Raw genomic sequence first — 24,134 nt, forward strand, 5'->3', positions numbered from 1 at the left:
ATGAACTCGGATACCTCAACATCTTACCCTGACTTGGGGCTTATTTTTTTTTTCAATCTATCTTCGTACTTTCTTACATAGCAATAGACAAACGAGTTTATTCACATGATTACTCACTTGATTGAGTTGTTGTTACAGAAAAATATGATGATGGGCGAAGTCAACCAACACGATGATGTTGAACCGAGTTCCAATCTCGGACTCAATCCATATCAGACAGCTCAACCCAGAGCACCATATCGTACCAGAGGCGATGTACATACTAATACGTCAAAAAGAGGTGAACTCTTTCAAGAGTAACATGAAAACTCATCAATCTGCACATCTACTGAATCAAATAAAAGATAAGTATTCACTATTCTTTAAGTTTTTCTGATTCATACAAAGCATGATCCACAATAATCATCCTTGAATACCAATTGCAAGATAAAATGCATAATTTTATGGAGCATGATATGTCTATTTTCCTAGCATTTAAATTTTCTATAATTATTATTCCTCTAGATATGAATCTGAAAGCACAACAATAATGCATAGCTTTATTGATCTGCAATTGAGCAACATAAACAAATAAGTGCTAAAATCCAAATCTAGTACAAGTTCTAAAGAAGGGATCTGGCAGCCATTATGCAGCTGTTGAGGAAACATCCACCTGCAAACAGATAAGACTTCCTGTTCTTAATTTTGCTATAAAGTCATTTAAGAATGGTGAACATAAAGCTAAGTGCAACTATATTTACTTACCATTTTACATGATAATCACGTAAAAAATAGAGCTCATTTGGATTCATATGATGTAATTCCTGATTTTAATGTGTAAACCTATGGTGAGCACAATGATGCAGAACTTAACACATATTTTTTTTTAGTAACTATGATGTGCAGTACTGTTGCCTTCTGCAAGGCAGACGAAGAGCATTAGTTCAAAACATTTATTGAGCATACAGATAAAAAGTGAAAGGAAAGATGGGGAAAGTGAAAGAGGGGAACTGCTATTAAACAGACTGAGTTTTCCTAATCAGACTTGTTATTCATTTGTATGCTATTATAGTATTTATTTGAGATATTGATGTATCTGTTAGGGAATGTTGTTGCGGCATTTCTTGGCTAATGTTCCTTTTTCCGTGGGATAGAAGTGGACAACCTTATTTTGGTTAATGTTCATTTCGTGTGATAGCAGTCAACAACCTTATTTAGTATGAGGAATGATAGTGAATTCCAGGTCCTCCGCCTGTTCCGGGTCATGCCCTGTTTGTTTCGATTTGGGTTTGGACGGTGCACAATCGAGGTTGTTCCAGTTCTACACATGTACAAAGTTTGGGGTATGTAATTTATTATTTTTAGAACATACTTAGTTTTCTAAAGCGCAATGTAATCTATCCATTGTCTGTACATATGGAATGAAAAGTACATCATTTCCACGAGATAAAATTCTTTAAAGTATGCGAGATATATCAGGATGAAAAGCATATCATCGCTACTGATCCGTAATATACACTCAAAAGTATTTGAGTTTGAATCTCATTTTTGTTACGTAATAAGGCAACATCACATATTAAATATCTCAAGACTCAATGTATAATAGATAGTGGTTCCCCTCCCACTAACTTAAGGAATATATACTAGTTTGTGGACTAATTCCTTATAACGTGACTAGATGATTGGACCATCGAGCTAAGAACTTCTCAACCTTCATTTTCGAGATGGAACAAAAATTAAAAGTCACAAAAGCTAGGTATTTACCAAGAGCTAATTACACCTTGTTAATTGATTGCATCTTTTATTTGTTTTATTTTTTATTATTATGAATGTGGAAGGAAACATATTTTAGAGAAATTAATGAGTCAATCTGGTGAAATGTAAATCACTATGGTATTTGGATTATTAAATTCATATTAACTCGAACGATGAAATGTTGGAAATTGACTCATACAAACTTTGACATAACCATAAAGGCACTTTGGTTGTGACATGATGTTTTGTTTTGAAAGGACTGATACGTACATCGTTGTGTTTGAGTGGACTAGACAACGGGAAAAAATTGAAAAAATGCGAAGTAACGGCATATCTCTCAATAAGTGTTTACTAAAGTACCGGATGCACAACCCCCACCTCCCTCCCATTATGCTTTTAAGTAAGAGAGCATACCACTCATTTTACAAAGTCTTCAGTAAAACAGGATCGAGGCCATCCTAAGATGAAAATGGTAAATAATCCATATTACAAAGATAATAAGGTGAAATTTAGAAAAATGTTCATGCAGAATGCGGACCATTAAAGTGACTTATGGCTCTGGTGAATGTTTTGACATTTTGGACTAGTTATAGTTCCCAAGAAATTTGTGTTTAAAAACTCCTAGCACAAATTACACAATAAAAATTGCAAAGGTCGCCACCCTTATTAATGCTAGAGTATATACATCAAAAGGACTTGATGAATATTGCATGCTTAATAGGATCAATATAGAGCATCTTATACCCAATGGTATCGCAGAGGCTACCATCAAAGGTTACAGAAGGTGCCTAAGGAATAGGTTATGCCTACCAACCTATCTTTTATTGCTTTGGGGATATGCAATATTACACGCATCTTATTTAATTCGTTTTTAGAAACCAATATTAGTCAACCTTTTCTGCGTACCAGTTGGTAACTGGATTTAAGCCTGACATTCGTGTTTTTACGCATTTTTGGTTGCACTATACATGTGGGTCTTCAAAACTGTTTAGTAGTTATGTTGGAAATGAGTTCCAAACAATTATCCGCATTTTTAAACCTTTGGCAGGAGATCTATTACCGCTAGTTTTACGGGTTGTCATTTTAATGAGACAGTCTTCCCGTCGTTAGGGGGAGATAAGAAAAAGTATTTTATAAGGGAACGAAAGGGAATTTTCGTGGTGTGTTCCCACTGTGTCTCATATTGACACTTGTACTTCGCAAATGTAAATGTGAAGTGGCAAAGAATAATCGATTTTCAGAATGTACATTGATGTCGCTAAAGTGACAAGATCACACATACCAGCTGCAAATATTCCTGCAAGGTTAAGAAATCCTCAGTATGAGGTACACCATAGACTAAGGTGTTGCAACTACACTCAGTGGAAGTGTGGTTGAGGCCGTGGCTCCACAAAGGAAGTTGAAGAGACCACTTGGTTCGATCAATCCTTATCTAGAAAGGAATTAGGTGAGTAAGGCACAACTTATTTATATCATCAGAAATCACCTCATAAGATTATCTCTGAATATGTCCTTGAATCAAACTGGAGGACGCTCCGAAGTTTAATGATTCCAGAGAACAATGACATCCCAAGTGGATTATGAGAATGCGCATGAGTCAATGGAAAATCATGCGAGCATGTTGATGATCAATTTCATATACACTTGCTTAAGGAAACAGAGCAAGATGCGATCGAACCAATTAACTTAGACTCGTCGATCTTTGAAGATCGTATTGCATGTGATGAACTACATGAAAAGTACGAGATACACGTGAAGTACTACATGTGAAGAGTTGTACCAAGGTTCTTTCCCACTGGATTTTTCCTTGTTAAAGTTTCAATGGAGCAAGTGTCTTACATACAATAGTCATGAAGAAGAGAACTACATTTGAAGACCTACATCCGAAGCACTGTGTGTAAAGTACTGCATGTGAAGTTCTATTGGACCGCACAAGGGGGAGTGTTGTAGGGTTTTAGCCCATGGATGTGCGTCCCAATATAGTAGCTAGGGCCTTATTCCTATTGTATACAAAGGATGTAACACATACTAACACTATGGAATGGAATCTTCTCTCTGTGTCTCTCTATCTTTCCCATCCACTGCAAAAGACTACACTTAAGAGAAGTCATTTTTTATCAAGAGAAATCAACGCAGGAGGTACAGTTCATGAAGAAATTGAAGCGCTGGATACTCAAGCTGGTTTCTTGATACCCTTCGGAATTATCTTTGGAGGAAGAAGAACAAATTGCAACGGCACTATATATGAAAACCTAGCAGACATCAAGGAAATTCATATTAGACGAAAAAAATCTAGGCTGGCATGTTAGTGGGAAAAAAACCAAAATTGCTAATAGGGGATACCAAATTATTTGAGGGTCTACCAAAATACATATAGGACAAAATAGCAATTGTCTTTGGGTTGGTACACTCCCAAGAAAATTGGCAACCCCGGTTAGCGGCTTTGAAAAAAACGCTCCGATTCTAGCACATAATTGTCACTTCTAGTTTCAGATCTTGTGCAAAGTTGCTTTGCTGCTGCAAATACGTAGACGTAAAATGTACGTAAATGGTGGTCGGGACTCGGGTCTAAGTGCGTGTGCCCATGTACGGTGCGGTGCTCCAGTGTGAAGCACAAGCTAGGATGCTCAACATAAGTTAAACACAACATAATTTACTGAATATGGGCTTGAGTGACCATCCCAAGCCCAATTTCCTACACATTTTAACTTACGCCCATATTCCAATTTTATACAACATTCTTAGCTGCAGTTATCTTCTGCAGACGTAAACCTTAAATCTTATGATACTTATCCATTTGCCAACTTGATCCTCCAAGCATACAGAAAAAAACGAACCTTAAAGCTTTTCAGATAGCAGCCGAATTACCAAAACCGTTCCAAATGAAACATGACAAAACAATTTTTGTATGTAAAAGGTCACATCACAAAAAATAAAATAGATTCGTGCTTATACTTTTGGAAACAATGTTTATATGTATAGGGGGAATTTCCATTCATTTACATAATTGTTTTTGTTACATGCATGCACTGCCAGCCTATCTACGTTAAGACCAAGTGTATATTCGGAAATGTATTTGGTTCCTTCGTCTATATATACACGCACTTCTCTTCGATTTTTGCAAAACGAGAATCATATAATTCAATCTTCCAATACTAGTTAAAAACTCTTTTGCATATCATTTTCTCAACTTTTCTCGGAATGGGAATTCGTAAGCTGGTCTTTTTCTTTGTGTTAGTTTTCTCAAGTGTTTTTGTTGATGGAGAAGGAAGGGGAGTCTTTAAGGTGAAACACAAGTTTGGAAGTGAAGCCGATAGGTCACTTAAGGAGTTGACAGTTCATGATAAGAATAGACATGGAAGACTACTTGCTGCTATTGATATTCCTTTAGGTGGTGATGGCAAAGCTACGGGAACTGGGTTCGTATCCCAATTATTATAATCAATTTCACTTCATTTTCTTTATCACATGCATGAGGATTTTAATTTTTGTCACATGAATGTAAAAGAAATGCAGGCAAAAATTTATTTTGAAAGTAATTGTTTTTATGTGAGCAGTCAAATGCAGTTAGAAAGCTTTTCGCCTTTTCGTTACATTTCCTTACTCACTTACTCACTTATCCGTGTTTAGAATTGAATCTTTTGGAAACTATTTGACACTCACTAATCTGTTCAACACTTTCCCATAATATGTGTAATTGGTATTGTTTGAATCTTTATTTGGTCTCCCAAAAAACGTATTTCCCTGTACCTATGATAAAGACGGAATAACAGTTTCTTTGGTCTCGGAATTCCAATTTTAAGATGGATTTTTACTGTTATATCCTTATTTATATTGCTTGGCATTATAAAAATTATACGTATGTCTCTAATATTGAGAATATGACAAAGGGTAAAACTTCAAAAAAAACATTAGATTTTTTTGAAGTCAGTTATTTCTTAATCTAAGAGATTTAACTTATTCCGCCTGTATATATGTGGTATGGAGGGAGTAGTATGCGAATTGACTTTTTTTTTGTAGGCTTTACTACACAAAACTTGCCATTGGTTCTCCTCCAAAAGATTATTTTTTCCATGTGGATACTGGTAGTGATATTTTATGGATTAACTGCGTCGGGTGTAGCCCTTGTGCTACGTTTACGGACATCGACCATGTAAGCACGTGCACCCTAATCCTTTCTTGTTTCTCCAATGAGATTCATGCCAGAGAAACAAATTGATTGATTTGGTATGTTACTTTAATATTTGTTTTTATTTTTGACAGTTGACTCTGAAATTATATGATCCAAAACTATCTTCAACAACAGAATTAGTTCCATGTAATGGTGGGTTTTGCACTGAATTTAGTAAAGGTCCCAGTCCTGGTTGTTCTTCTAATGACGTCTGTGGATATGTCCTTCACTATGGAGATGGAAGTGGAAGTGCTGGATATTTTGTTCAAGATGTTATTAGGTTTGATCAAGTCACTGGAAATCTTCAAACAAGTATTGGGAATGCAAGTATTTCATTTGGGTAAGTCATGCAATTTAAATTTGAATTGTGAATTTACTTCATACCATTCAAGCTCGGCTTGTAAGAAACATGTCAAACTTGAATTTTATATTGTGAAGCTCATTAATGGGGCTCACATATGTAAACTTGATCAACTATAAGTCTGTAACAGGTCATGCTTAACTTGATACTATATGTAATAGGTCGATTCAGGTATTCAGCTGGTGGCACGACATAATAAAAATTTCTCACGCCAAGCTTGAACAATTTTTTTACGATGTTACTGAGTCATGCTTAATTTGACATCTATATCGAATAGTCTTTTGTTCTTTGAGTTAGGTGTGGGATGGAACAAACAGGAAAACTTGCTTTATCAATTGGAGCCCTTGATGGCTTAATAGGTTTTGGTGCTTCAAATACATCCATACTTTCACAACTAGCTTCATCCGGAAAAACGAAGAAGAAATTTGCTCACTGCTTAGATGGTAAAAATGGTGGAGGTATCTTTGTCATCGGGGACGTAGTGAAACCAATACTAAAAACAACACCACTAGTTCCAAATGCGTACGCTATCTAATCCAATTATGCTATAATCTTCTGGATTGGTTTTATTAACATTAGTTTCATAAGATTTTTTTATGTATTAATGAATTTAATATTTTTTTAGGGCACATTATAACGTGAATATGGAGTCAGTTCGAGTTGGTGATATTTTCCTAGATATTCCAAAAGAAATTTTCCAAGACGGATATGGGAAAGGAACTATTATTGATAGTGGTACAACTTTGGCATATCTTTCAGGAGAAATCTTCGATCCATTGAGAAGAATAGTATGAAATTTCATAATCTATATGTACTTTAAACCTTTCGTTCATGATATAAAACTCTTACCTTACAACGTTTATTTCTTTCGTGTTTTTTTTATCAGATCTTAACTAGTCAGGCTAATTTGAATGTACACCTTGTTGATGATATCCTCGAGTGCTTCAAATTTGATAAAAGGTTTTCTTTTCATGCTTTAGATAAAATAAAATAAAAAATTGAACCACTTTACCGGGCACCATATGATTGATATTAACATTACTTCTATCTTTGCAGTATCGATGATTCATTTCCTACTGTCACTTTTGGCTTTCAAAATTCACTAGAACTGAAAGTTTACCCTCATGACTATTTGATCCTATATGTGAGTAAATATGAATTTATATTCAATGGTCACATGTTGATCCTTCTTTAATATCTCTGTCTTTGCCTCTCACTTTCTTATTACTCAACTTGATGTTTTCTAACTATTGTGTGGCACATTAATAGGAAAATGAATGGTGTATCGGTTGGCAAGATAGTGGAAATTTGGGATCTAATGCAGTGGATGAATTGATCATCTTAGGAGGTAACTCTAATGTTGATCCACCCGTATAATTATCCAAAAAAATATTGCAAGGTCTTCTGATAAACATATGTATGCCTCCATTATTCATATTTGTGCAGATTTGGTGCTAACAAATAAGTTGGTGTTATACGATCTTGAAAACCAAGTTCTTGGATTGTCAGACTATAACTGTAAGTAATATTACCTTTTCCATTTGAAAACAAATAACTTGCATGCGCTTCTGGTTATTAATTAGTAAATAAAATTCTACATTTCTACATTCATTTCAGGCTCTTCAACCATTGGATTGAAGGATGAAGTGTCTGGAGCCGTAAACCAAGTAGGTTCACACGATCTTTCATCTTCGCCTTCTCGTAACCAAATGGGTGTTTCATGTTCGACTGCTCATTACCATATGAATTTTTGAAGGGTTATCAAATTGTTTTTACTATCATTCATATTGTATAATTATGTATAGTGAATATTATTCACAGACAATATTTGTATTTGTCTTGCCTCTAATTAAAAAGAGTAAAATGTTCAACTTCTATGAGACAAAAATAGTACACTGTAAAATAAAATATTGTCTAGAAAAGTTAATTGTTTTCTATATTTTTAGGATAATTTTATTTAAACGCCAATTGGATTGATGCTTAGCGTCAAAAATCCAACGTTATTTCATTTGATATTGAACGCAAATTTGTTGATGCTTTTTTTTATCTCCCAAGGAACATTGGAACATACCTTGGAAAAAATATGGAGACCCATACTTGGAAACCATTAGACTTGAATTTCCACACTTTTTCTGAGTTTGGAATAACTTGGATTCCACCATAAGACTACATACGTTAATCTAAATTTGTAAAGGATATTTAACTGGTGATTGTAGAATTCACAATGCCAATGGTTATTTTATTTTATTTTGAATAATGATTTGATTATCTATAATCATAGAACAAGGACAGAAACCAATGCAAAAAGCTAACAACACTTCCCTAAAGTAAAGATAAAATAAAATCATCCTTTTATCGTTCTACTTGTACAGTTAGACTTAGGTTATGAACCCTTTTAATAATATATATCGATAACTTTTTTAAATAGTAAATGTATGTCAGCCTCAGGTTGCACCTTAACATGACAATAAAATGATCGCTTCCCTACAATGATAGCCCAAATGTAAAACTTCATGAATAGCAAATAACTTCATCCATCTCGCATAAATCCTTCTCAAGCATTGGTGTATTAGTCTCCCTTGGCGTACTTTCCAAACGAATTTCCCACATGTTTCTCATCGTTCTAATAGATTTTCCGAGAACAATTACAAGGAAGATATAAGAGTACAAATCAAATCAATTATGTTCTATTCCAGTTTGTACCCGATAATTACCCCTTCAATCATAAAGTCCTAAACTGTGGATCGATACACCGAGAACGTGAAGAGATGCTCCTTGACACCTTGTTTGGTTGGAAGAATAGGAATCTTATAATTTAATTATAAGTGATCTAGTAATTGTAATTGAATTCAAATCCGCAAAACTAATGTTTGGTTGAGGTAATTCAGTTCTTTTGTTTTACCCCGGAATCCAATTTTATTGCGCTGTTGAACAAGTACAATTGGGAAATCTTATTTTCGAGGAAATCAAATTTTTAGGATTTTTTTTTATTACACAGGGTTGATTTGACATGTTTTTTCGAAGAATTAAGCTCATTTTCCAGGAATTGGATTACCTAGCCTTCAATTCTTTGAACCAAACATAGTATGAATGTCAATAGAGGAATACTCAAAAGTAAATTCATATGAATCCTGTTGGGATGCATCTCTTGCGATCAGCGACTGGATTTATTTGCTGACAAAAATAAGGCTAGGTGCAGATCAGTTGCCATTAATTTCGTGATGATGCATCTCTTAAGGTTAATGGATGGATATATTTGTTGTTGAAAATAAGATACATTTTAAGTTCTATTATATGTGGTCACTAGCCTTATTTGGAACTTAGTACAGGGTGGTCACGAGCCTTATTTTCATACCGTAAATTGAACCAAAGACCTTGGCATTTAAAAAAAGGTCGGGATCGTGTAACAACAAGGTTTGAAAAATCCTTTGAACCACGAGATTGTACATATAAATCCAATTGAAATAATTATGATGATGTGACACATAATTAATTTTTAGTGTGTGTTTGATCGTGAACGTTTTGGGATATAAACTAAAGATAATATCCATTTTCTTTTCCTTCAATCCATCTCAGTTCTCTTGGATTTACAATTTTATAGATAAATCTCCAAACTATACCCCTAATCATCTTCTATTAATTGGTTATCTTCTTCTATTAAACTTAGATATCTACCGTGCTTTTCATTTTCGCGATTATAAAAAAAGTTCTAAAACCTAATAAGATTATTCATATCTATGTATTTTCTGATAGATGATAATTTGTAGTAGATTTTGATAAAATACGCTCTATAGGATTAGCAATTACAAAAATATCATTTTTTTCATAATTGCTAAAACACATCAAATTTCACTTTTCCATCCCGTTTTTTAATAAAACGGTTAACCATTGTTAAGTTTTCAACTGTTAGTAAATTGGGTGGAGTTGATTGAGTTGACTAGTCTATTAAATATCTGAAATACGCCTAGTTGTTTCAAATCGGGAATCACCAGTTCTTCCCCAAATGAAGAAAATCCTTCAAATTTCACAATTGAAAAACCTAATTCATTAATTCAAGTATAAATAAACATACATAAGATCGAACTAAAATAAACCCATTTTTTCAAATTTATAAAATTTCGAACAAACAGTTACAAATTTGACTAACCATTTATTAAACAATTAGGTTGAAACATTAATGGAACCCAAGCGATTCAAACAACATAATGCAAAACACCCATAATTGCCCGACTCATCATCATGCTCTGCTTGGCACTGACACCAATATCAACTATCAATTCAACCGACTCAAATTAACATAAATTACAACAAACACATGTTTTAATATTCCAATAATAAGCAATACTCTAAATTGGTAAGAAAACTTAAATTTCTCTATAAAAATCAATTATAGTAGGACACTTTATCAATAGTAAGACATTTTATCAAAAATGTATTAAATTAATTAAAGTACACTCGTTGATATGGTTCACTTTAAGATCTCGATGTTGGAAACTCCATAGAGCACAAAAAGTGACAAATACGAAGAAAGAGAGAAGGAAGCAACGCAATTTCTCCACAAATATTTTTGTTCTCCACCTAAGGGCACGTCAGTAATTTTTCTTAGTTAAAATAAATCTTAGTCGTTAATCGGTTTTAATATATGTACGGTTAGATATAGATTAAAACAGTATAGTGGGTCTTAACAAAATTTTGGATGAAGGGTATGTTTTAACAATTTTCAAAATAACGAGTGTATTTTTGTAATTGCTAATCCCACGGGGTGTATTTTATCAATTGTCCCTGATTTGTATTCTAATTCTGTTTTATAATCAGTTTTATGTTTCTTTTTGTTATTAACATGATAATCGTCTTAAGTAAAGTTATATTTGATCATGATATATATACATAAATCATATTAGCATCTACATCCAGCATGATACATCATGTTGACCATGATATAAATAAATACATATTTGCATCCAATTTATACATAAATTTAGGTTACTGAAAATTTTCTGTTACATCTTCCACATATTCACGCGTTACTTGGTGATCGAGCCAATGTGCGTACCATAATAAAATTATTCGACAAGTCATTAAAGATATGGACCATCAGATAAACAAGATCCGATATATTAATTTTTATCAAAACCTTTTGTTTACTGATCCCAACCCTTTAAAGAATTATAACTCTCGTGTTTGTCCTAGCCGGATTGGGTCGAGGTTATGGGTGTGGATATCTACCACGAACTTATAATTTTGGACAAACTTCAATTGGATTTTTCTAATGGAAAAATAAACCAATGTTTTACCGTTTTGTCTCCTTGGGACTGCGTATGATCTTCCTATCAAAAAATTCCGAGCAAACTCGATGTGATCCAACTAATGGCTAGTTTAAATTTCTAAACGTTTTCTTTTTTTCTCTTTTTCCTTAATCCTGCCTGTGCATAATAATGCCCGCCATGAATCTCCTAAAAAAACAAAATTTATAACACCTTTTTCCTTACTCCAGTGCGAGGTGTGAGTATCATCCTCGGCACTCTTCTTAATTCGTACTTGACTGTTTACTTATTTCTTCTTCTTGTTACCAAGTGTTTGATCGGGTAATTTGTGTTATACTATCCATAGGCTATATCAGACAATTTCATCATAGACACAAGTGTTATATGCGGTCATTGGCATCACTCTTTTCAGGTTTGGCCAAGTAATATTATGTTAAAATCAACTCTGCAAACAAATGATTTTGTATATTCTGCTTGAAAAAGAAAAAAAAAACACCGTAGGTTTCAAATATAATCAATTGCTTCATTTTCATTAATTTTATTAGTTCATTTGCTTTTGTTTTATTTAACGTACGAAAATTCTCAACAAATTCGGTGATTTTTGAACATCATTAAAACCAATATGTGAGCCCTGCTAAGTTCTAGGGTGGGGAGGCGGGAATTATCAAAATGCTGTGAGTGTCGTGTTAATTTTGTTTAAAATCTCGGTCCGTTTAGGAGGGTTGTTTAACTTATAGGCACGTTTCAATCACTTGTCGGATCACACCTTGATCCCCTTTTCCCAACATTTTCAAAACAAATCACAGTGTCATGAAAAAGAGACTCTAAAAGAGAAAAACATCCCATCGCGCGAATAGATAATGAAAATCAATATTAACATATCCATGATAACTCCCGAAGTACCCACATCATGCATAAAATAATTATTTTAATTAACTGCCTTGTGAATATATAGCGACTCTCTCCGCTAGTATTCTAAAATTGGAACAAAAATCCCTCCGACCTTGAAGAAAAGTATGGGGCCTATCGGCCCGCCCTCATAAGTTGGACGTAAAGAGAAGTTAATTTTGTAGCTGCCAAAGTTGTGTACTGTTCAGAGAGGTTGTATCCCCTTTCTAAATAAAGGACACATACTGGAATAAGGAAACAACTAGGACTTCCAAACTAAGGCCAGTAACCAGCTTCTAAACATTAGATAATGTGGAAGACTATAAGTTTGCTATTGCACCTATGCCCGATGTTCTACATGTCAGTTCCTACATCTTTGTTCAATCTTCCAACTACTTGTTAAAAGTATAATTTTCTCTAACTTTTCTTATTTAAAATGGGAATTCGTGGTCTGATCTTCTTCTCTGTATTGTTATTCTCGAGTGTTTTTGTTAACGGAGGAGGACTAGCATTCAAAGTGACGCATAAATTTGGAGGTGAAGCTAACAGGTCGCTTAAGGATTTGTTAGTTCATGATAAAAATCGACATGGAAGACGCCTAACTGATATTGATATTCCCTTAGGTGGTGACGGCAAAGCTACCGGAACCGGATTCGTATATATATTAAGATTAATTCTTATAATAATCAATTTTACTGTATTCTCTTTTTAATTACATGAGATTTTTACTTTTGGCATAAAAATACCGGTAAAATGGAAGTTTTGAAAATAATTGTATTCATGAACTTTTTAAACTTTAAATTGACTCTTTTTTTATATAGGCTTTACTACACAAAACTTGCAATTGGATCTCCTCCGAAATATTATTTTCTCCATGTAGATACTGGTAGTGATGTTATATGGGTTAATTGCGCCCAGTGCAGCCCTTGCAGTCCTACTTATACTGCCGACGACGTAAGCGCGACTAATCCTTTTCCGTTTCTCCAATAAGAGTCGTGCTCATGCAGCAGAAACAAACGGATAAATTTTTGATGGGGGCATTTTTTGATGGAGGCATGGGGGACAAATAAGATGTTGACACATGTTTTTCCTCCCAACAAATTTTGTTTCCAAAAATATAAAAGAAAATGTATTTTTGGAGAAAATCTTGTTTATCTCAATTGTTTATATTTAATGTTTGGTATTTTTGAAAACATGATTTATGAAAACAATTAATATAAATGACACATGTTAACATCTCATTTGTTCCACACGCCCCCGTTAAAAATTTTCTCGAAACAAACCAATTAATTTTATCTTTTTTTCTTTTCTTTTCTTTTCTAATATCTAGTTCTATTTTTGGCAGTTGACTTTGAAACTATATGATCCAAATAATTCTTCAACAGCAAGATTAGTTCCATCTAGTGATGGGTTTTGCACTAAATTTGGCAAAGATCCCATGGCCACTCTTGGATGTTTTTTCTCTAATAATGTTTGTGAATATGATATTCAATATGAAGACGGAGGTGGAAGTGCTGGATACGTTGTTCAAGACATCATTGGATTTGATCTAGTTACTGGAAATCTTCAAACAACTATTGGAAATGCAAATATTTTATTTGGGTAAGCCATAAAATTTAATTTCATCTTAATATTTATGGCTCTTCGTTGTAAAGGTCAATTCAGCCATTTAGCTGGTGGCACAACACAAAGAAACTTCTGCGTTTGAACAGAAAACTTTAAGCACGTTTTCCACCACCAAGTCATGCTTGATGCTTGACTTGACATTTATACTTAAATTTTATTTTGTTATTCTTTGACGTAGGTGTGGGATGAAACAAACAGGAAATATGTTCGCATCTTTTAAAGCCGACCTCGGCCTCGATGGCCTGATTGGCTTGGGTGCTTCAAGTGCATCCATGCTATCACAACTAGCTGCATCTGGGAAAATGAAGAAGAAATTTAATCCAACTATATAATCTAGTTTTAAAACTATTCATTTCATAATTAGCATTAGTTTCATATAGCATAAGTTTTGTTATATATTAATTTATTTAATCTTTTTCTTTAGGCCACATTATAATGTGAATATGAAATCAATTCAAGTTGGCAATACTGTCCTAGACATTTCCAAATTCGAAGCAGGAGATGGGAAAGGAACACATATAGATAGTGGTACAACTTTGGCATATCTTCCTGGGCCGATTTTTGACCCAGTGAGACAATTGGTATGGAAATTTCATGATTTATATGTATTTTAAACCTTCACTTCATATAAGAAAATTCTCACCTTACATCCTTTTTCTTTTCCTTCTAATCAGATTTTAACTAGCCAGCCTAACTTGAGTATACAACTTGTCGAAGATTTCTATGAGTGCTTCCATTTCAATAAAAGGTTTTGTTTTCATGGTTTATATGTAAAAATAAATTCTACAGTTCCTCTTTACCGGGTGTGCATGACTGATTAATACTATCTCTTTTATAATTGCAGCATCGATGAATCGTTCCCTACTGTAACTTTTGGTTTTGAAAATTCACTCGAATTGAACGTTTACCCTCATGATTATTTGCTTCCAGTTGTAAGTAAAAGTGATTTAAATTCAACGACCACATATTGTAGTTGCTTTAATATCTCTGTCTATGCCTTTCACTCTCTTGCTAGTCAACTTGACGTATCGCTAACTGCTGCCTGACGCTTGACAGGAAAACCAATCGTATTGTCTCCGTTGGCAAGATAATCAAAAATGGAATTCTGACTTGATTGTCTTGGGAGGTAATGCACATGTTTGATTCACTCATATGTAATTAGCCATAAAACTTTGCAAGGTTTGCTGATGATATACATGTATGCCACCGTCATTTGTATTCGTGCAGATTTGGTGTTGGCGAATAAGTTAGTGTTGTACGATCTCGAAAACCAAGTTCTTGGATTGTCAACTGTAAGTATTTCCTCTTCTATTTGCAAAGAACAACTAATGTCCTTGCGCTTCTGGTTGTTTAGTACTGTATAGAATTCTAATCTATGAAATCATTTTAGGCTCTTCAACCGTTGGATTGAAGGATGAAGCGTCTGGAACCGTAATTCAAGTAGGTTCGCACGATCTTTCATCTTCACCCGCTCGTAGCCATATAGATATTTCATCTTCACCCGCTCGTTACCATATGGATTTTGGAAGGGCCATCAATTTATTTTTACCATCTTTCATGTTGTACAATTATTTATTTGTGAAAATTGAATAAATATCCTTCATTTTAATTAGCCTTCACAAATATCGTTAACGAACTTTATAATGGCGTAATTGAAATTTTCTTTAAAAGCATAATTTTTATAATTCTCACTTTAACCTGTACTACTTTCCTTCTTGTTCTTCTTCGTTATTTCCAACAACTCCGTCATTCTCAATCGCCTCCACCGCCACTATCTTCATCGCTCACCGTCACCATAATCTTTGTCGCCGCCGACACAACCAGCATGACCACCTCCGTCGCGTCCACCATGATTATAAGCAGATCTATTACGATTATGCTTTCGATTTCAAATGATTTCAAGCCAGATACAAAGATTAATTTGATTTTAGATTTCGATTTGATAGTTTCGAGTGGATTACGAGTTAAAGATTCAGATCCAGTGAGTTTGATCTCGATCTTTGTTCATTCTGAAACTGAAACTGGTAAGATTCAACTTTAATTTTAGGTTTTGAATTTTGAAATTTCTGAAAACTAATTTAGGTTGTTGCTGTTGCATGTGTGATGTCAATGGATGTTACAGTGGTGGCGGTAGGTGTTGCCGCAGTACGAAATTGTCTGTTTATTATTTAACCATTTATTCAATACCAAAATACCAAATTGTGGTGTTGTTAATAACACTTCACAATCAGATCCAAGTTGACCCCAGGAGATGTCTTGGGATTGCACTTAGTTGAGGCTACCGAATTTAAGGCGATCATTTTGTGGTTTGTTGTCCTTACTGTGAATTGTTTTAGAACTGAACAAGTATCTCTAAAGTGAATTGTTTGTTTATTCATATATGCATTTGTATTCATGACAGGTTGGTGCTGATGAATACAAAGTTGACATGCAGGAAAGGTAATGATACTGATGTTACAAAGTAAGTACATGAATATGTTTAATAAGAACAGTAATGGGTATAAAAGATTTGTGAAAAATGAATGATTTTTGTTTGGGTCAAGTTTTTCGAAATGATTATGGCAGTATGTTTTTTTACTACGATGCATTGATGCAAATGTGCTGTTAATGCCTGCATAAGCACACCATCAAAATTTAATCCATTGGTTGGACAGCAACGAGACAACTATTAGGCTGATTTGGTTGTTCTAAACACTGTTGCGGCTAGGAGGAAGCAGAGGATGATGTTGGTGGCTACTGCGATGAAGGTGGGGGACTGGCAGTGACTAAAATGTGCATTATAGAAGTAAAAATGGAGTTGTTGGTGTTGTTTTCCATGAATATGAAATTGCAAGTCTGGATTATCAATTGTTGTTCATTATATGTATTACCGTTGTTGACCCAATTTTTTATGGTATCAACTCCTGTTGTTGATCTAATTTTTTTATGGGATCAACTACTGATGTTGATCCTTTCAACTACTATTGTTGACAATATTTTCTTGGATAAGTATGATCATGCTTGTAGTTTAAATCATGTAATTTTCTTCCAACCTTGAATTTGTGGTGCACTGGTAGCATGCATGACTGACTCCATGTTAGATGATGCGTGTTCGACTCACGCCAAGTTCACTCCATTTACATGGATCAACTTTCATTGTTGATCCAATTTAGTGGATCAACTACCATTGTTGATTCCCTAAATTGGGTCAACTTCTAATGTCGATCCTTTTTTTTTGGATCACCTACCGTTGTTGATCCCCTAAATTGGATCAACTTCTACTATTGGTCCTATTTTTATTTGGATCAACTACTGTTGTTGATACAAAAATATCTGAACCAATGGCCACAGCGGGTGACTAGTGGTGGTGCAAGACTGTTGGTGGTGAAGGAGTGGTGGTGGAATATTAGTGGTGGTGGCGGTAGGTAGGTGGTGGTTGTTGAACGTCGGTGGTGGAATGATAGTTGAATGTTGGTGGTGGTGAAGTGGTTGAGGAAGAAATTTGTTCCATTTTGAAATAAAGAAAAATATTATACGAGTGAGTGTATTAAGGTAATCTAATTTTAAATGAATATGATTATTAAAAAATAAGGACATATTTATTATTATATAAGGATATATTTATTGGTTTCGAAAATAAAGACATATAAATAATTTACCCATTATATTTAGCAAGTATTAATTGTTTGCAATCATCGGATCCTTCTCCGGTTCAACTTGTGTACAGTCAAATAAGCCTGTTTTAACCAACTGGAAAACGACTGCACCAGGCCAGAGTATTTGAAAATGATGTTCGCATTCTTCCTCGAAAATCCAAAAATCAAGAATTGGAATCGAGCATGATAGAATATATTCTTGACCCAAAATAGAAGCCAAGTCCACCAAATTCACACACAGACGATCGCTTTGAAGGAGAAACGAATCCCATCACGTGAAATCTTAGCCGTATGAATAAAAACTAAAATAACATAACTAAGATACTACTCAAAGTCCAGTATCATAAACAACCTCGCATAAATACAACCCGTCATTATTTTAACTGCCTTTATTTAATTTTTTTTTTCCGCTTTTCGTTGAAAAGAAAAAGAAAAAAAAAACGCGGCGGAGGTCTCATCTTCTTCTTTTTTCTGTAAACTTGACCTCCGTTGAAAAAATAAAATCTTTTTTTTTTTTTTTTTCATTCTTTGAATTTTTTTTCTTTTAAAAAATGGGTAATCGGTGGATCTGGAATTTGACAATAATTCTAGTATTTCTGGTTCAGAATGTATATGGAACCGGAGTATTTCGTGTTCATAATAAATTTAGGTCAAGGAGAGATATGATTCATAATAATGGATCTTTAAGTGATTATAAAGCTCATGATTATCGCCGACATTCTCGAATTTTGTCTCAAGCTGATGTTGATCTTCCTTTAGGTGGCAATGGTGATCCTACTGATGCTGGGTACATTTCTCCTCTTTTTTTTTCATGAATTATATTTTTGAGATTTTTTTTTGGATTTTTTTTTTATTAATTTGGTTATTTTTTGATGATTATAGGCTTTATTTTGCATCAATTGGGATTGGAAATCCATCAAATGATTATTATGTTCAAGTTGATACAGGAAGTGACATTTTCTGGGTTAATTGTATTGAATGCAAGAAATGCCCTACTAAGAGCAACCTTGGTGTATGCATCTTCCCCCCCCCCCCCCCCCCCCCCCCCCCCCCCCTTCCCTCATTTTCTTTAATTTTTTTTATAATTTTCTGATTTTTTTTTTCTGGATTGGACAGATAAAGCTGAAGTTATATAATCCAAAGGCATCTTTGAGTGCGAAATTGGTTACATGTAAACAAGATTTTTGCTCGGCAACATATGATGGCGGTATACCTGGTTGTACATCGGATATGCTTTGTGAATATAGAGTGGTTTATGGAGATGGGAGCTCAACTGATGGTTACTTTGTTAACGATATTGTACAGTATGATCAAGTATCTGGGAATCTTGCAACCACATCTGCAAATGCTACCGTCACATTCGGGTGAGTTGCATTTTTCATTATTCATTTTCCAAGTATTAGTCTAGTTGCGACTGTATAATGTGACAGAGACATAGAGTATGCTAAGATAACGAGAGAGAACCTAGGAATCGGCTGGCAGCCTAACTGCGACTGTACCGTGAGACAAAGTATGCTATAATAATAATGAGAGGGAACCTAAGGATTAATTGTGAACATTGTGTAGGGGTACGAACTATGGTTTATGTCTAGGACTTTTATGAACATCTGTTGGTAGTTTGTACAAGGTGCTTCCTTGGTGTTAGAGATATGTAGGGCCAAGGTTAATGTGTTCTTCAGGTTTTGTGCCCTCAGGTGCATTTTTTCTCTTGAATATTTAGTTTTACACAGGACTGGATCCTCTATTCCTCTATTACCATGCAACGGGGTGCCACTCAACCATAAGAAGTTTTTTGTACTCAGCATTATACGTATCACGTCTTCACATCTTCATTCTTCACTATATGCTCTAATTGGCATTCTCTATCATATGATAGGTTCTGTTCAAATAGTAAAATTACATCTGAAAACCTTCGGATTACAACTTCTTTTCATATTTTAAGCAAGCATACTTCATGTTGGAAAATGAAAATTCTTATATTCATGGCACTTTGCAAAGCAACTGTGAATTGTCCCAAGTAGTTTATACTTTCTCAGAGACCTTGCATCGTCTGAGCCATAACGATGATGTTATGCTTACCGTTACTACACTATGCTTCATATTGTTTTTAACTTATCAAACTTTTCTTTAGTAAGTTTTTGCGGATACTCAATGGCTGTGCTAATAAATCATTAGAGTTTTCTTATTTACTCATGTATATTTACCGTGATAAACTACAACATATATTGGCTTCCTATTTCTTATAGATTGTTCATTTTTTGTGGGATAGATGTGGTGCTAAACAATCTGGGGATTTAGGTACATCTACTGGAGCACTTGATGGACTGCTTGGTTTTGGACAAGCAAATACTTCCATGATTTCTCAGCTAGCTGCAGCTGGGAAAGTGAAGAAGATGTTTGCTCACTGCTTAGATGGTATTAAAGGAGGTGGAATCTTTGCCATTGGACAGGTGGTGCAGCCAAAAGTGAAAACAACTCCATTGGTACCTAATCAGTACGTTGTTATTTTCTTCCCGTAGTTCAATCACATTTGTTTTGACCTCTTGCTCTATCCATAGGCGACAATTTCAGACCCTTGAGTGTCACTGTTGAGTCTTGTGTCGCTGTCACACTGGAATGCCTAAAGCTATGCATTAAACATGAAACAATAGTTAAAGCTGGCTAGTACAGACCATCTGCTCTTTCAGTGTGGTTTGGTTAATACAACAAAAAGGGGTTATTTAAAATTTTACACTGGTGGGTGAATAGCTGATGGTACAGTGGTCCAATTTACTGAAGATCATTAGTTTTTTTAGATGTAATGTACACACTGAATGATTTAAGGTCCAAGGGCTGAACCAACTTCATTGACACTGGCACATTTAATGATGTTTACGAAAAGACCCAGGGATATATGTTGTGCTGGTCGGCCATTCCCAAAAATGAAAAATGTCATGTTCAGAGAGGAGCCATCTTTGACGGTCCTCACATTACCCAAATTTTGTGTAAGATAAAGATGCAGAACTTATGTAGTTAGTCACCATGTCTAGAGATAGTTACTTTGTCTTAAAAGTTAAGAGTTAAAAGGATGGTGGTTTACTTTTTACCTCTTTGTTTGTTGATTCACTTTGGAAAATGATTTAACTGTGAGGAAATATAAAACAAACTGGAGAACAAAACAACATTCCACTATAATTACTTATCTTTGTCTTTTACACATTTCAAGTTTTCCAAATATATTTAGGGCCTTGTTTATGCTTTATCCACATATTCATAGATTAATCATTATCTTAGGCCACATTACAATGTCAATCTGAAGTCAATTGAGGTTGGTAAGGCTACTCTACAACTTCCCACAGATGTTTTCGAGACTGGAGATAGGAGGGGGACGATAATCGATAGCGGTACAACTTTATCTTATCTTCCTGAGGTGGTGTATGAGCCCCTGATTTTGGCGGTATGAGACATTTTCTGGTACTTGTTCATTCTTCCAGTTCAGTTTCATCAAGTGCCTAATTTTTTTTTCTTCTTTTCTTATCAGATATTATCTCACCAATCAGATTTGAAGTTACAGACTATCGAGAACCAGTTTACATGCTTTGACTACATTGGGAGGTATTATCTCCATCTATGTCCATCACATTGATCTATTACAGGTTCTTTTTCGAAATTGGTTTGATGTTGCTGAAAGATCTTGGTTTACTTCTGCTTCTCAACAATTGCATCACATATACTGTAATTTACTGAAGCTGTGATAAATTGGTTGGTAAGGTTTATTAATATCGTCTATTCTTTATTTTGGCAGTGTCGATGACGGATTTCCATTGATCAAGTTTCATTTTGAAGATTCGCTTACACTAACGGTTTATCCACATGATTATTTGTTCTCATACCACGTAAGTAATGTAAGTAATTTGGTTTACAGAACATAATGCAGTCAGCCGTCAGCCTTCAGTATTTTTCTTTTGCTGTTTGCCATCATGAACTAGTTTGATCTTTTTGATTTCTTATATGTATTCTTTGAAACTCTATGTGATTATGCTGTGATGTAATGGCGGCAATGGATGTCGGAAAATCTGCATCGCACCCGGTTTCATATTCAAATTTCAGATACCCAATTCGAGTACACATTTTTTTATTAGATAATAACTTATTTTCCGGTTGCTAAATTATTTGAACATGTTATCTTTAAAATTTGGTTAAATAGATCCATAAATATTGAATATTCAGATGCTAAACTATATAAATAAGTCTACATTGGATATTGCACACTCTCATTCTTGAGGTCAGAAGTTTGGATCCCTGCTTCCTGTCAGAGTTTGTTGATCTCTTATAATTTTTACCCACCTTATAACACTGCTCTCAGAACCAAATAGTGAAAAGCTGTATCTGATGTTGATTATTCTTTTTTGGATTGCGCGTTTGAGATCATTTTATGTGATATTCTCTGTTGGGACAAGCATTTTGGTAAATTAATCATCTGATATTAAAAAAAAAAAGTTGTTCTATTTCAGAAGCTAAATTTTCCCACACTATTTTTGTAAGTATCTTTTGAGTTATGGTTAGGGACCTTAATAACATCCTAGATCAGATCGAAATCGATCAAGCTTCATCGATGTTGTAGTAGCCAGCAGCTGAAGGCTTGCTTTTCTCCATGATACTTTACTCAACCTTTGATTATATCTACTTACTTTTTGTATTACTTACTGTTACTCACTTAACGTAATGTATTTGATATTTGCAGGAAGATATGTGGTGTATTGGCTGGCAGAATAGTGGAATGCAATCCAAGGACGGGAAGGATACGATTCTTCTGGGAGGTATTGTTTTGATGTGCAAACTAGGGATTTCATGATTTCATTGGAATTTTGTTTGGGAACTGTTTGATAAGGCTTGAAGGTCGGTATCAAAACACTTAAGCTAGAAAAACAAAAGAAACAAGTTTTAATCCCATTTTAGTTAATCTTCGGCTGGTCGAAAACAAGGTTCTATTACTTTATCATTTTCTTCACGGTATTATTATTCTTCAGCGACATTCCCATGATGAATGCATGAGAGGTATGTTATAGCAGATTAGCAGTCAGTTGACCTTACATGCCAACTTCCCCAAAGCCTAAAAAAACAAGTTTAACCCCTATATTAGCTAGAAGTACCCTCTTAACACCCTTTTTTCCTTCTATCTAAAATCCTGGATCCACCAGGACGTTATTGGCACTAAAAAGTGGCAGAGAAATGGAAATTAATTCGAAGTAAGTGAATAAGGCTTCTCATGGCATAACTTCGATTTTGTTATATCATCTTCTTCATTACAGAAACAGTTTATATACCTCCAGACCTCCAAACCCAAAGATATATGTTCTCAGCATAAGGCTTTGTTAATATGAAGTTATGTTATTCATATTCTAACCCATGTATACTTGAGGTTGTGAGGTCCAGTTTAGTGCTTTGAATAGAGTCTGATGTATGAATATGTGTTTCTACTTTCTTGCAATCTGTCTCATATAGGTTATTATCAATTATCTTTTAGAATATGGTATATGTTTCATTTTTACAGCTTCCCCCATAGTTCATCAAATTCAGATTTTCGTCTTTTTGTAAAATCAGAATCTCAATTGTGTTATCTGAGCTGATTATATTGACTCGATTCAAGGTTGGAAACTAACTCCACCTTTTGCTTTCAGATTTAGCTCTGTCTGATAAGCTAGTCGTGTATGATCTCGAAAATCAGTCCATCGGGTGGATTGAATACAACTGTGAGTAACTCCGCATTTTCATTGTAGTTGTCAATATATGGAACTCTAGGCACTAAACTGTAGGTTTTCCTCTTCTTGGTTGTGATTTCAGGTTCATCTAGCATCAAAATGAAGGATGAACAGACTGGAAGGATATATGATGTAGCTTCCCATGATATTTCTTCTGCAAGCAGTCTGATTGTAGGAAGGTTATTACTATTTTTCTTACTAACTGCCATGTTGCAAAGTTTGATTCAGTAAAATATCACAATTGAAGGGGTTATACACAGCCCTCATTGATTTTGTTGTATATTATAAATCATTCCAATGAAAAGGTATGTATGCTACGAGTTTAGTTGCCTCAGTTTTGAATGTTTCAGCATGCTAGTTCAGTGCCACTGTTTCTTGCGGACAGCTTCTGAAATAGTTTGGCTGCTTGATTTGAAATCCTGCAGGCTTGCATTTGTTAGAATTAAGTCTGATGTCCAACACTCCGAGTTACTCCTTTGTCAGCTTGTTTTTTGGCAATATTTTTCTTCTGTTTCTAGTGTTTAGTAACTTTAGTTTAGTTCTGATGTCCAACATTGTTATCTCTTATTCCTACTCGGCTTATCCTAATCCTAATACACAAAACCTTAGTAATTGTTTTTCTCTAGCTTGCATCCCTTGATTATTTCACTTTTGTGCGGCCAAAATCTCTGACATTTCTGCCTATTAGCGTGGTTTGTGTTGTGTTTCTTATCA

At 34.6% G+C, this 24,134-nt stretch overlaps 4 protein-coding genes and 1 long non-coding RNA gene across 7 annotated transcripts; all 5 read left to right on the plus strand.

Annotated features, from left to right (window-relative positions):
- Positions 1-4,935: 4,935 nt before the first annotated feature.
- Positions 4,936-8,020, plus strand: LOC113359533 (aspartic proteinase-like protein 2). Its single transcript, XM_026603151.1, has 10 exons — positions 4,936-5,153; positions 5,755-5,887; positions 5,998-6,245; positions 6,564-6,788; positions 6,892-7,054; positions 7,153-7,226; positions 7,323-7,410; positions 7,536-7,614; positions 7,713-7,784; positions 7,884-8,020. The coding sequence occupies exons 1-10, from the start codon at positions 4,936-4,938 to the stop codon at positions 8,018-8,020; spliced, it is 1,437 nt and encodes a 478-aa protein (XP_026458936.1).
- A 4,834-nt stretch (positions 8,021-12,854) lies between these two features.
- On the plus strand, positions 12,855-14,376 carry LOC113359539 (aspartic proteinase-like protein 2). The gene is made up of 4 exons (XM_026603155.1): positions 12,855-12,982; positions 13,240-13,372; positions 13,764-14,020; positions 14,223-14,376. The coding sequence occupies exons 1-4, from the start codon at positions 12,855-12,857 to the stop codon at positions 14,374-14,376; spliced, it is 672 nt and encodes a 223-aa protein (XP_026458940.1).
- A 111-nt stretch (positions 14,377-14,487) lies between these two features.
- Positions 14,488-15,455, plus strand: LOC113359544 (aspartic proteinase-like protein 2). Its single transcript, XM_026603160.1, has 6 exons — positions 14,488-14,625; positions 14,719-14,792; positions 14,889-14,976; positions 15,101-15,170; positions 15,272-15,336; positions 15,435-15,455. Exons 1-6 carry the CDS (start codon positions 14,488-14,490, stop codon positions 15,453-15,455), a joined length of 456 nt encoding a protein of 151 aa, XP_026458945.1.
- A 225-nt stretch (positions 15,456-15,680) lies between these two features.
- Positions 15,681-17,033, plus strand: LOC113315105. 2 transcript variants are annotated; one of them, XR_003342749.1, is made up of 3 exons: positions 15,695-16,068; positions 16,167-16,350; positions 16,446-17,033. It is a non-coding gene; the product is annotated as an uncharacterized LOC113315105 (long non-coding RNA). The 2 variants fall into 2 exon arrangements; XR_003342748.1 differs by having other exon boundaries at positions 15,681-16,350.
- Positions 17,034-18,164: 1,131 nt separating this feature from the next.
- On the plus strand, positions 18,165-23,754 carry LOC113315113 (aspartic proteinase-like protein 2). 2 transcript variants are annotated; one of them, XM_026563432.1, is made up of 10 exons: positions 18,165-18,466; positions 18,562-18,691; positions 18,796-19,043; positions 19,949-20,173; positions 20,953-21,115; positions 21,200-21,273; positions 21,464-21,563; positions 22,403-22,478; positions 23,340-23,411; positions 23,503-23,754. In XM_026563432.1, exons 1-10 carry the CDS (start codon positions 18,231-18,233, stop codon positions 23,649-23,651), a joined length of 1,473 nt encoding a protein of 490 aa, XP_026419217.1. In that variant the 5' UTR covers positions 18,165-18,230; the 3' UTR covers positions 23,652-23,754. The 2 variants fall into 2 exon arrangements, with proteins under 2 accessions (XP_026419217.1, XP_026419220.1); XM_026563435.1 differs by having other exon boundaries at positions 18,166-18,466; positions 21,464-21,554.
- Positions 23,755-24,134: the final 380 nt, after the last annotated feature.

Source organism: Papaver somniferum, chromosome 1 (assembly GCF_003573695.1).
Source record: "Papaver somniferum cultivar HN1 chromosome 1, ASM357369v1, whole genome shotgun sequence".
In the NCBI taxonomy this organism is placed as follows: Eukaryota; Viridiplantae; Streptophyta; class Magnoliopsida; order Ranunculales; family Papaveraceae; genus Papaver; species Papaver somniferum.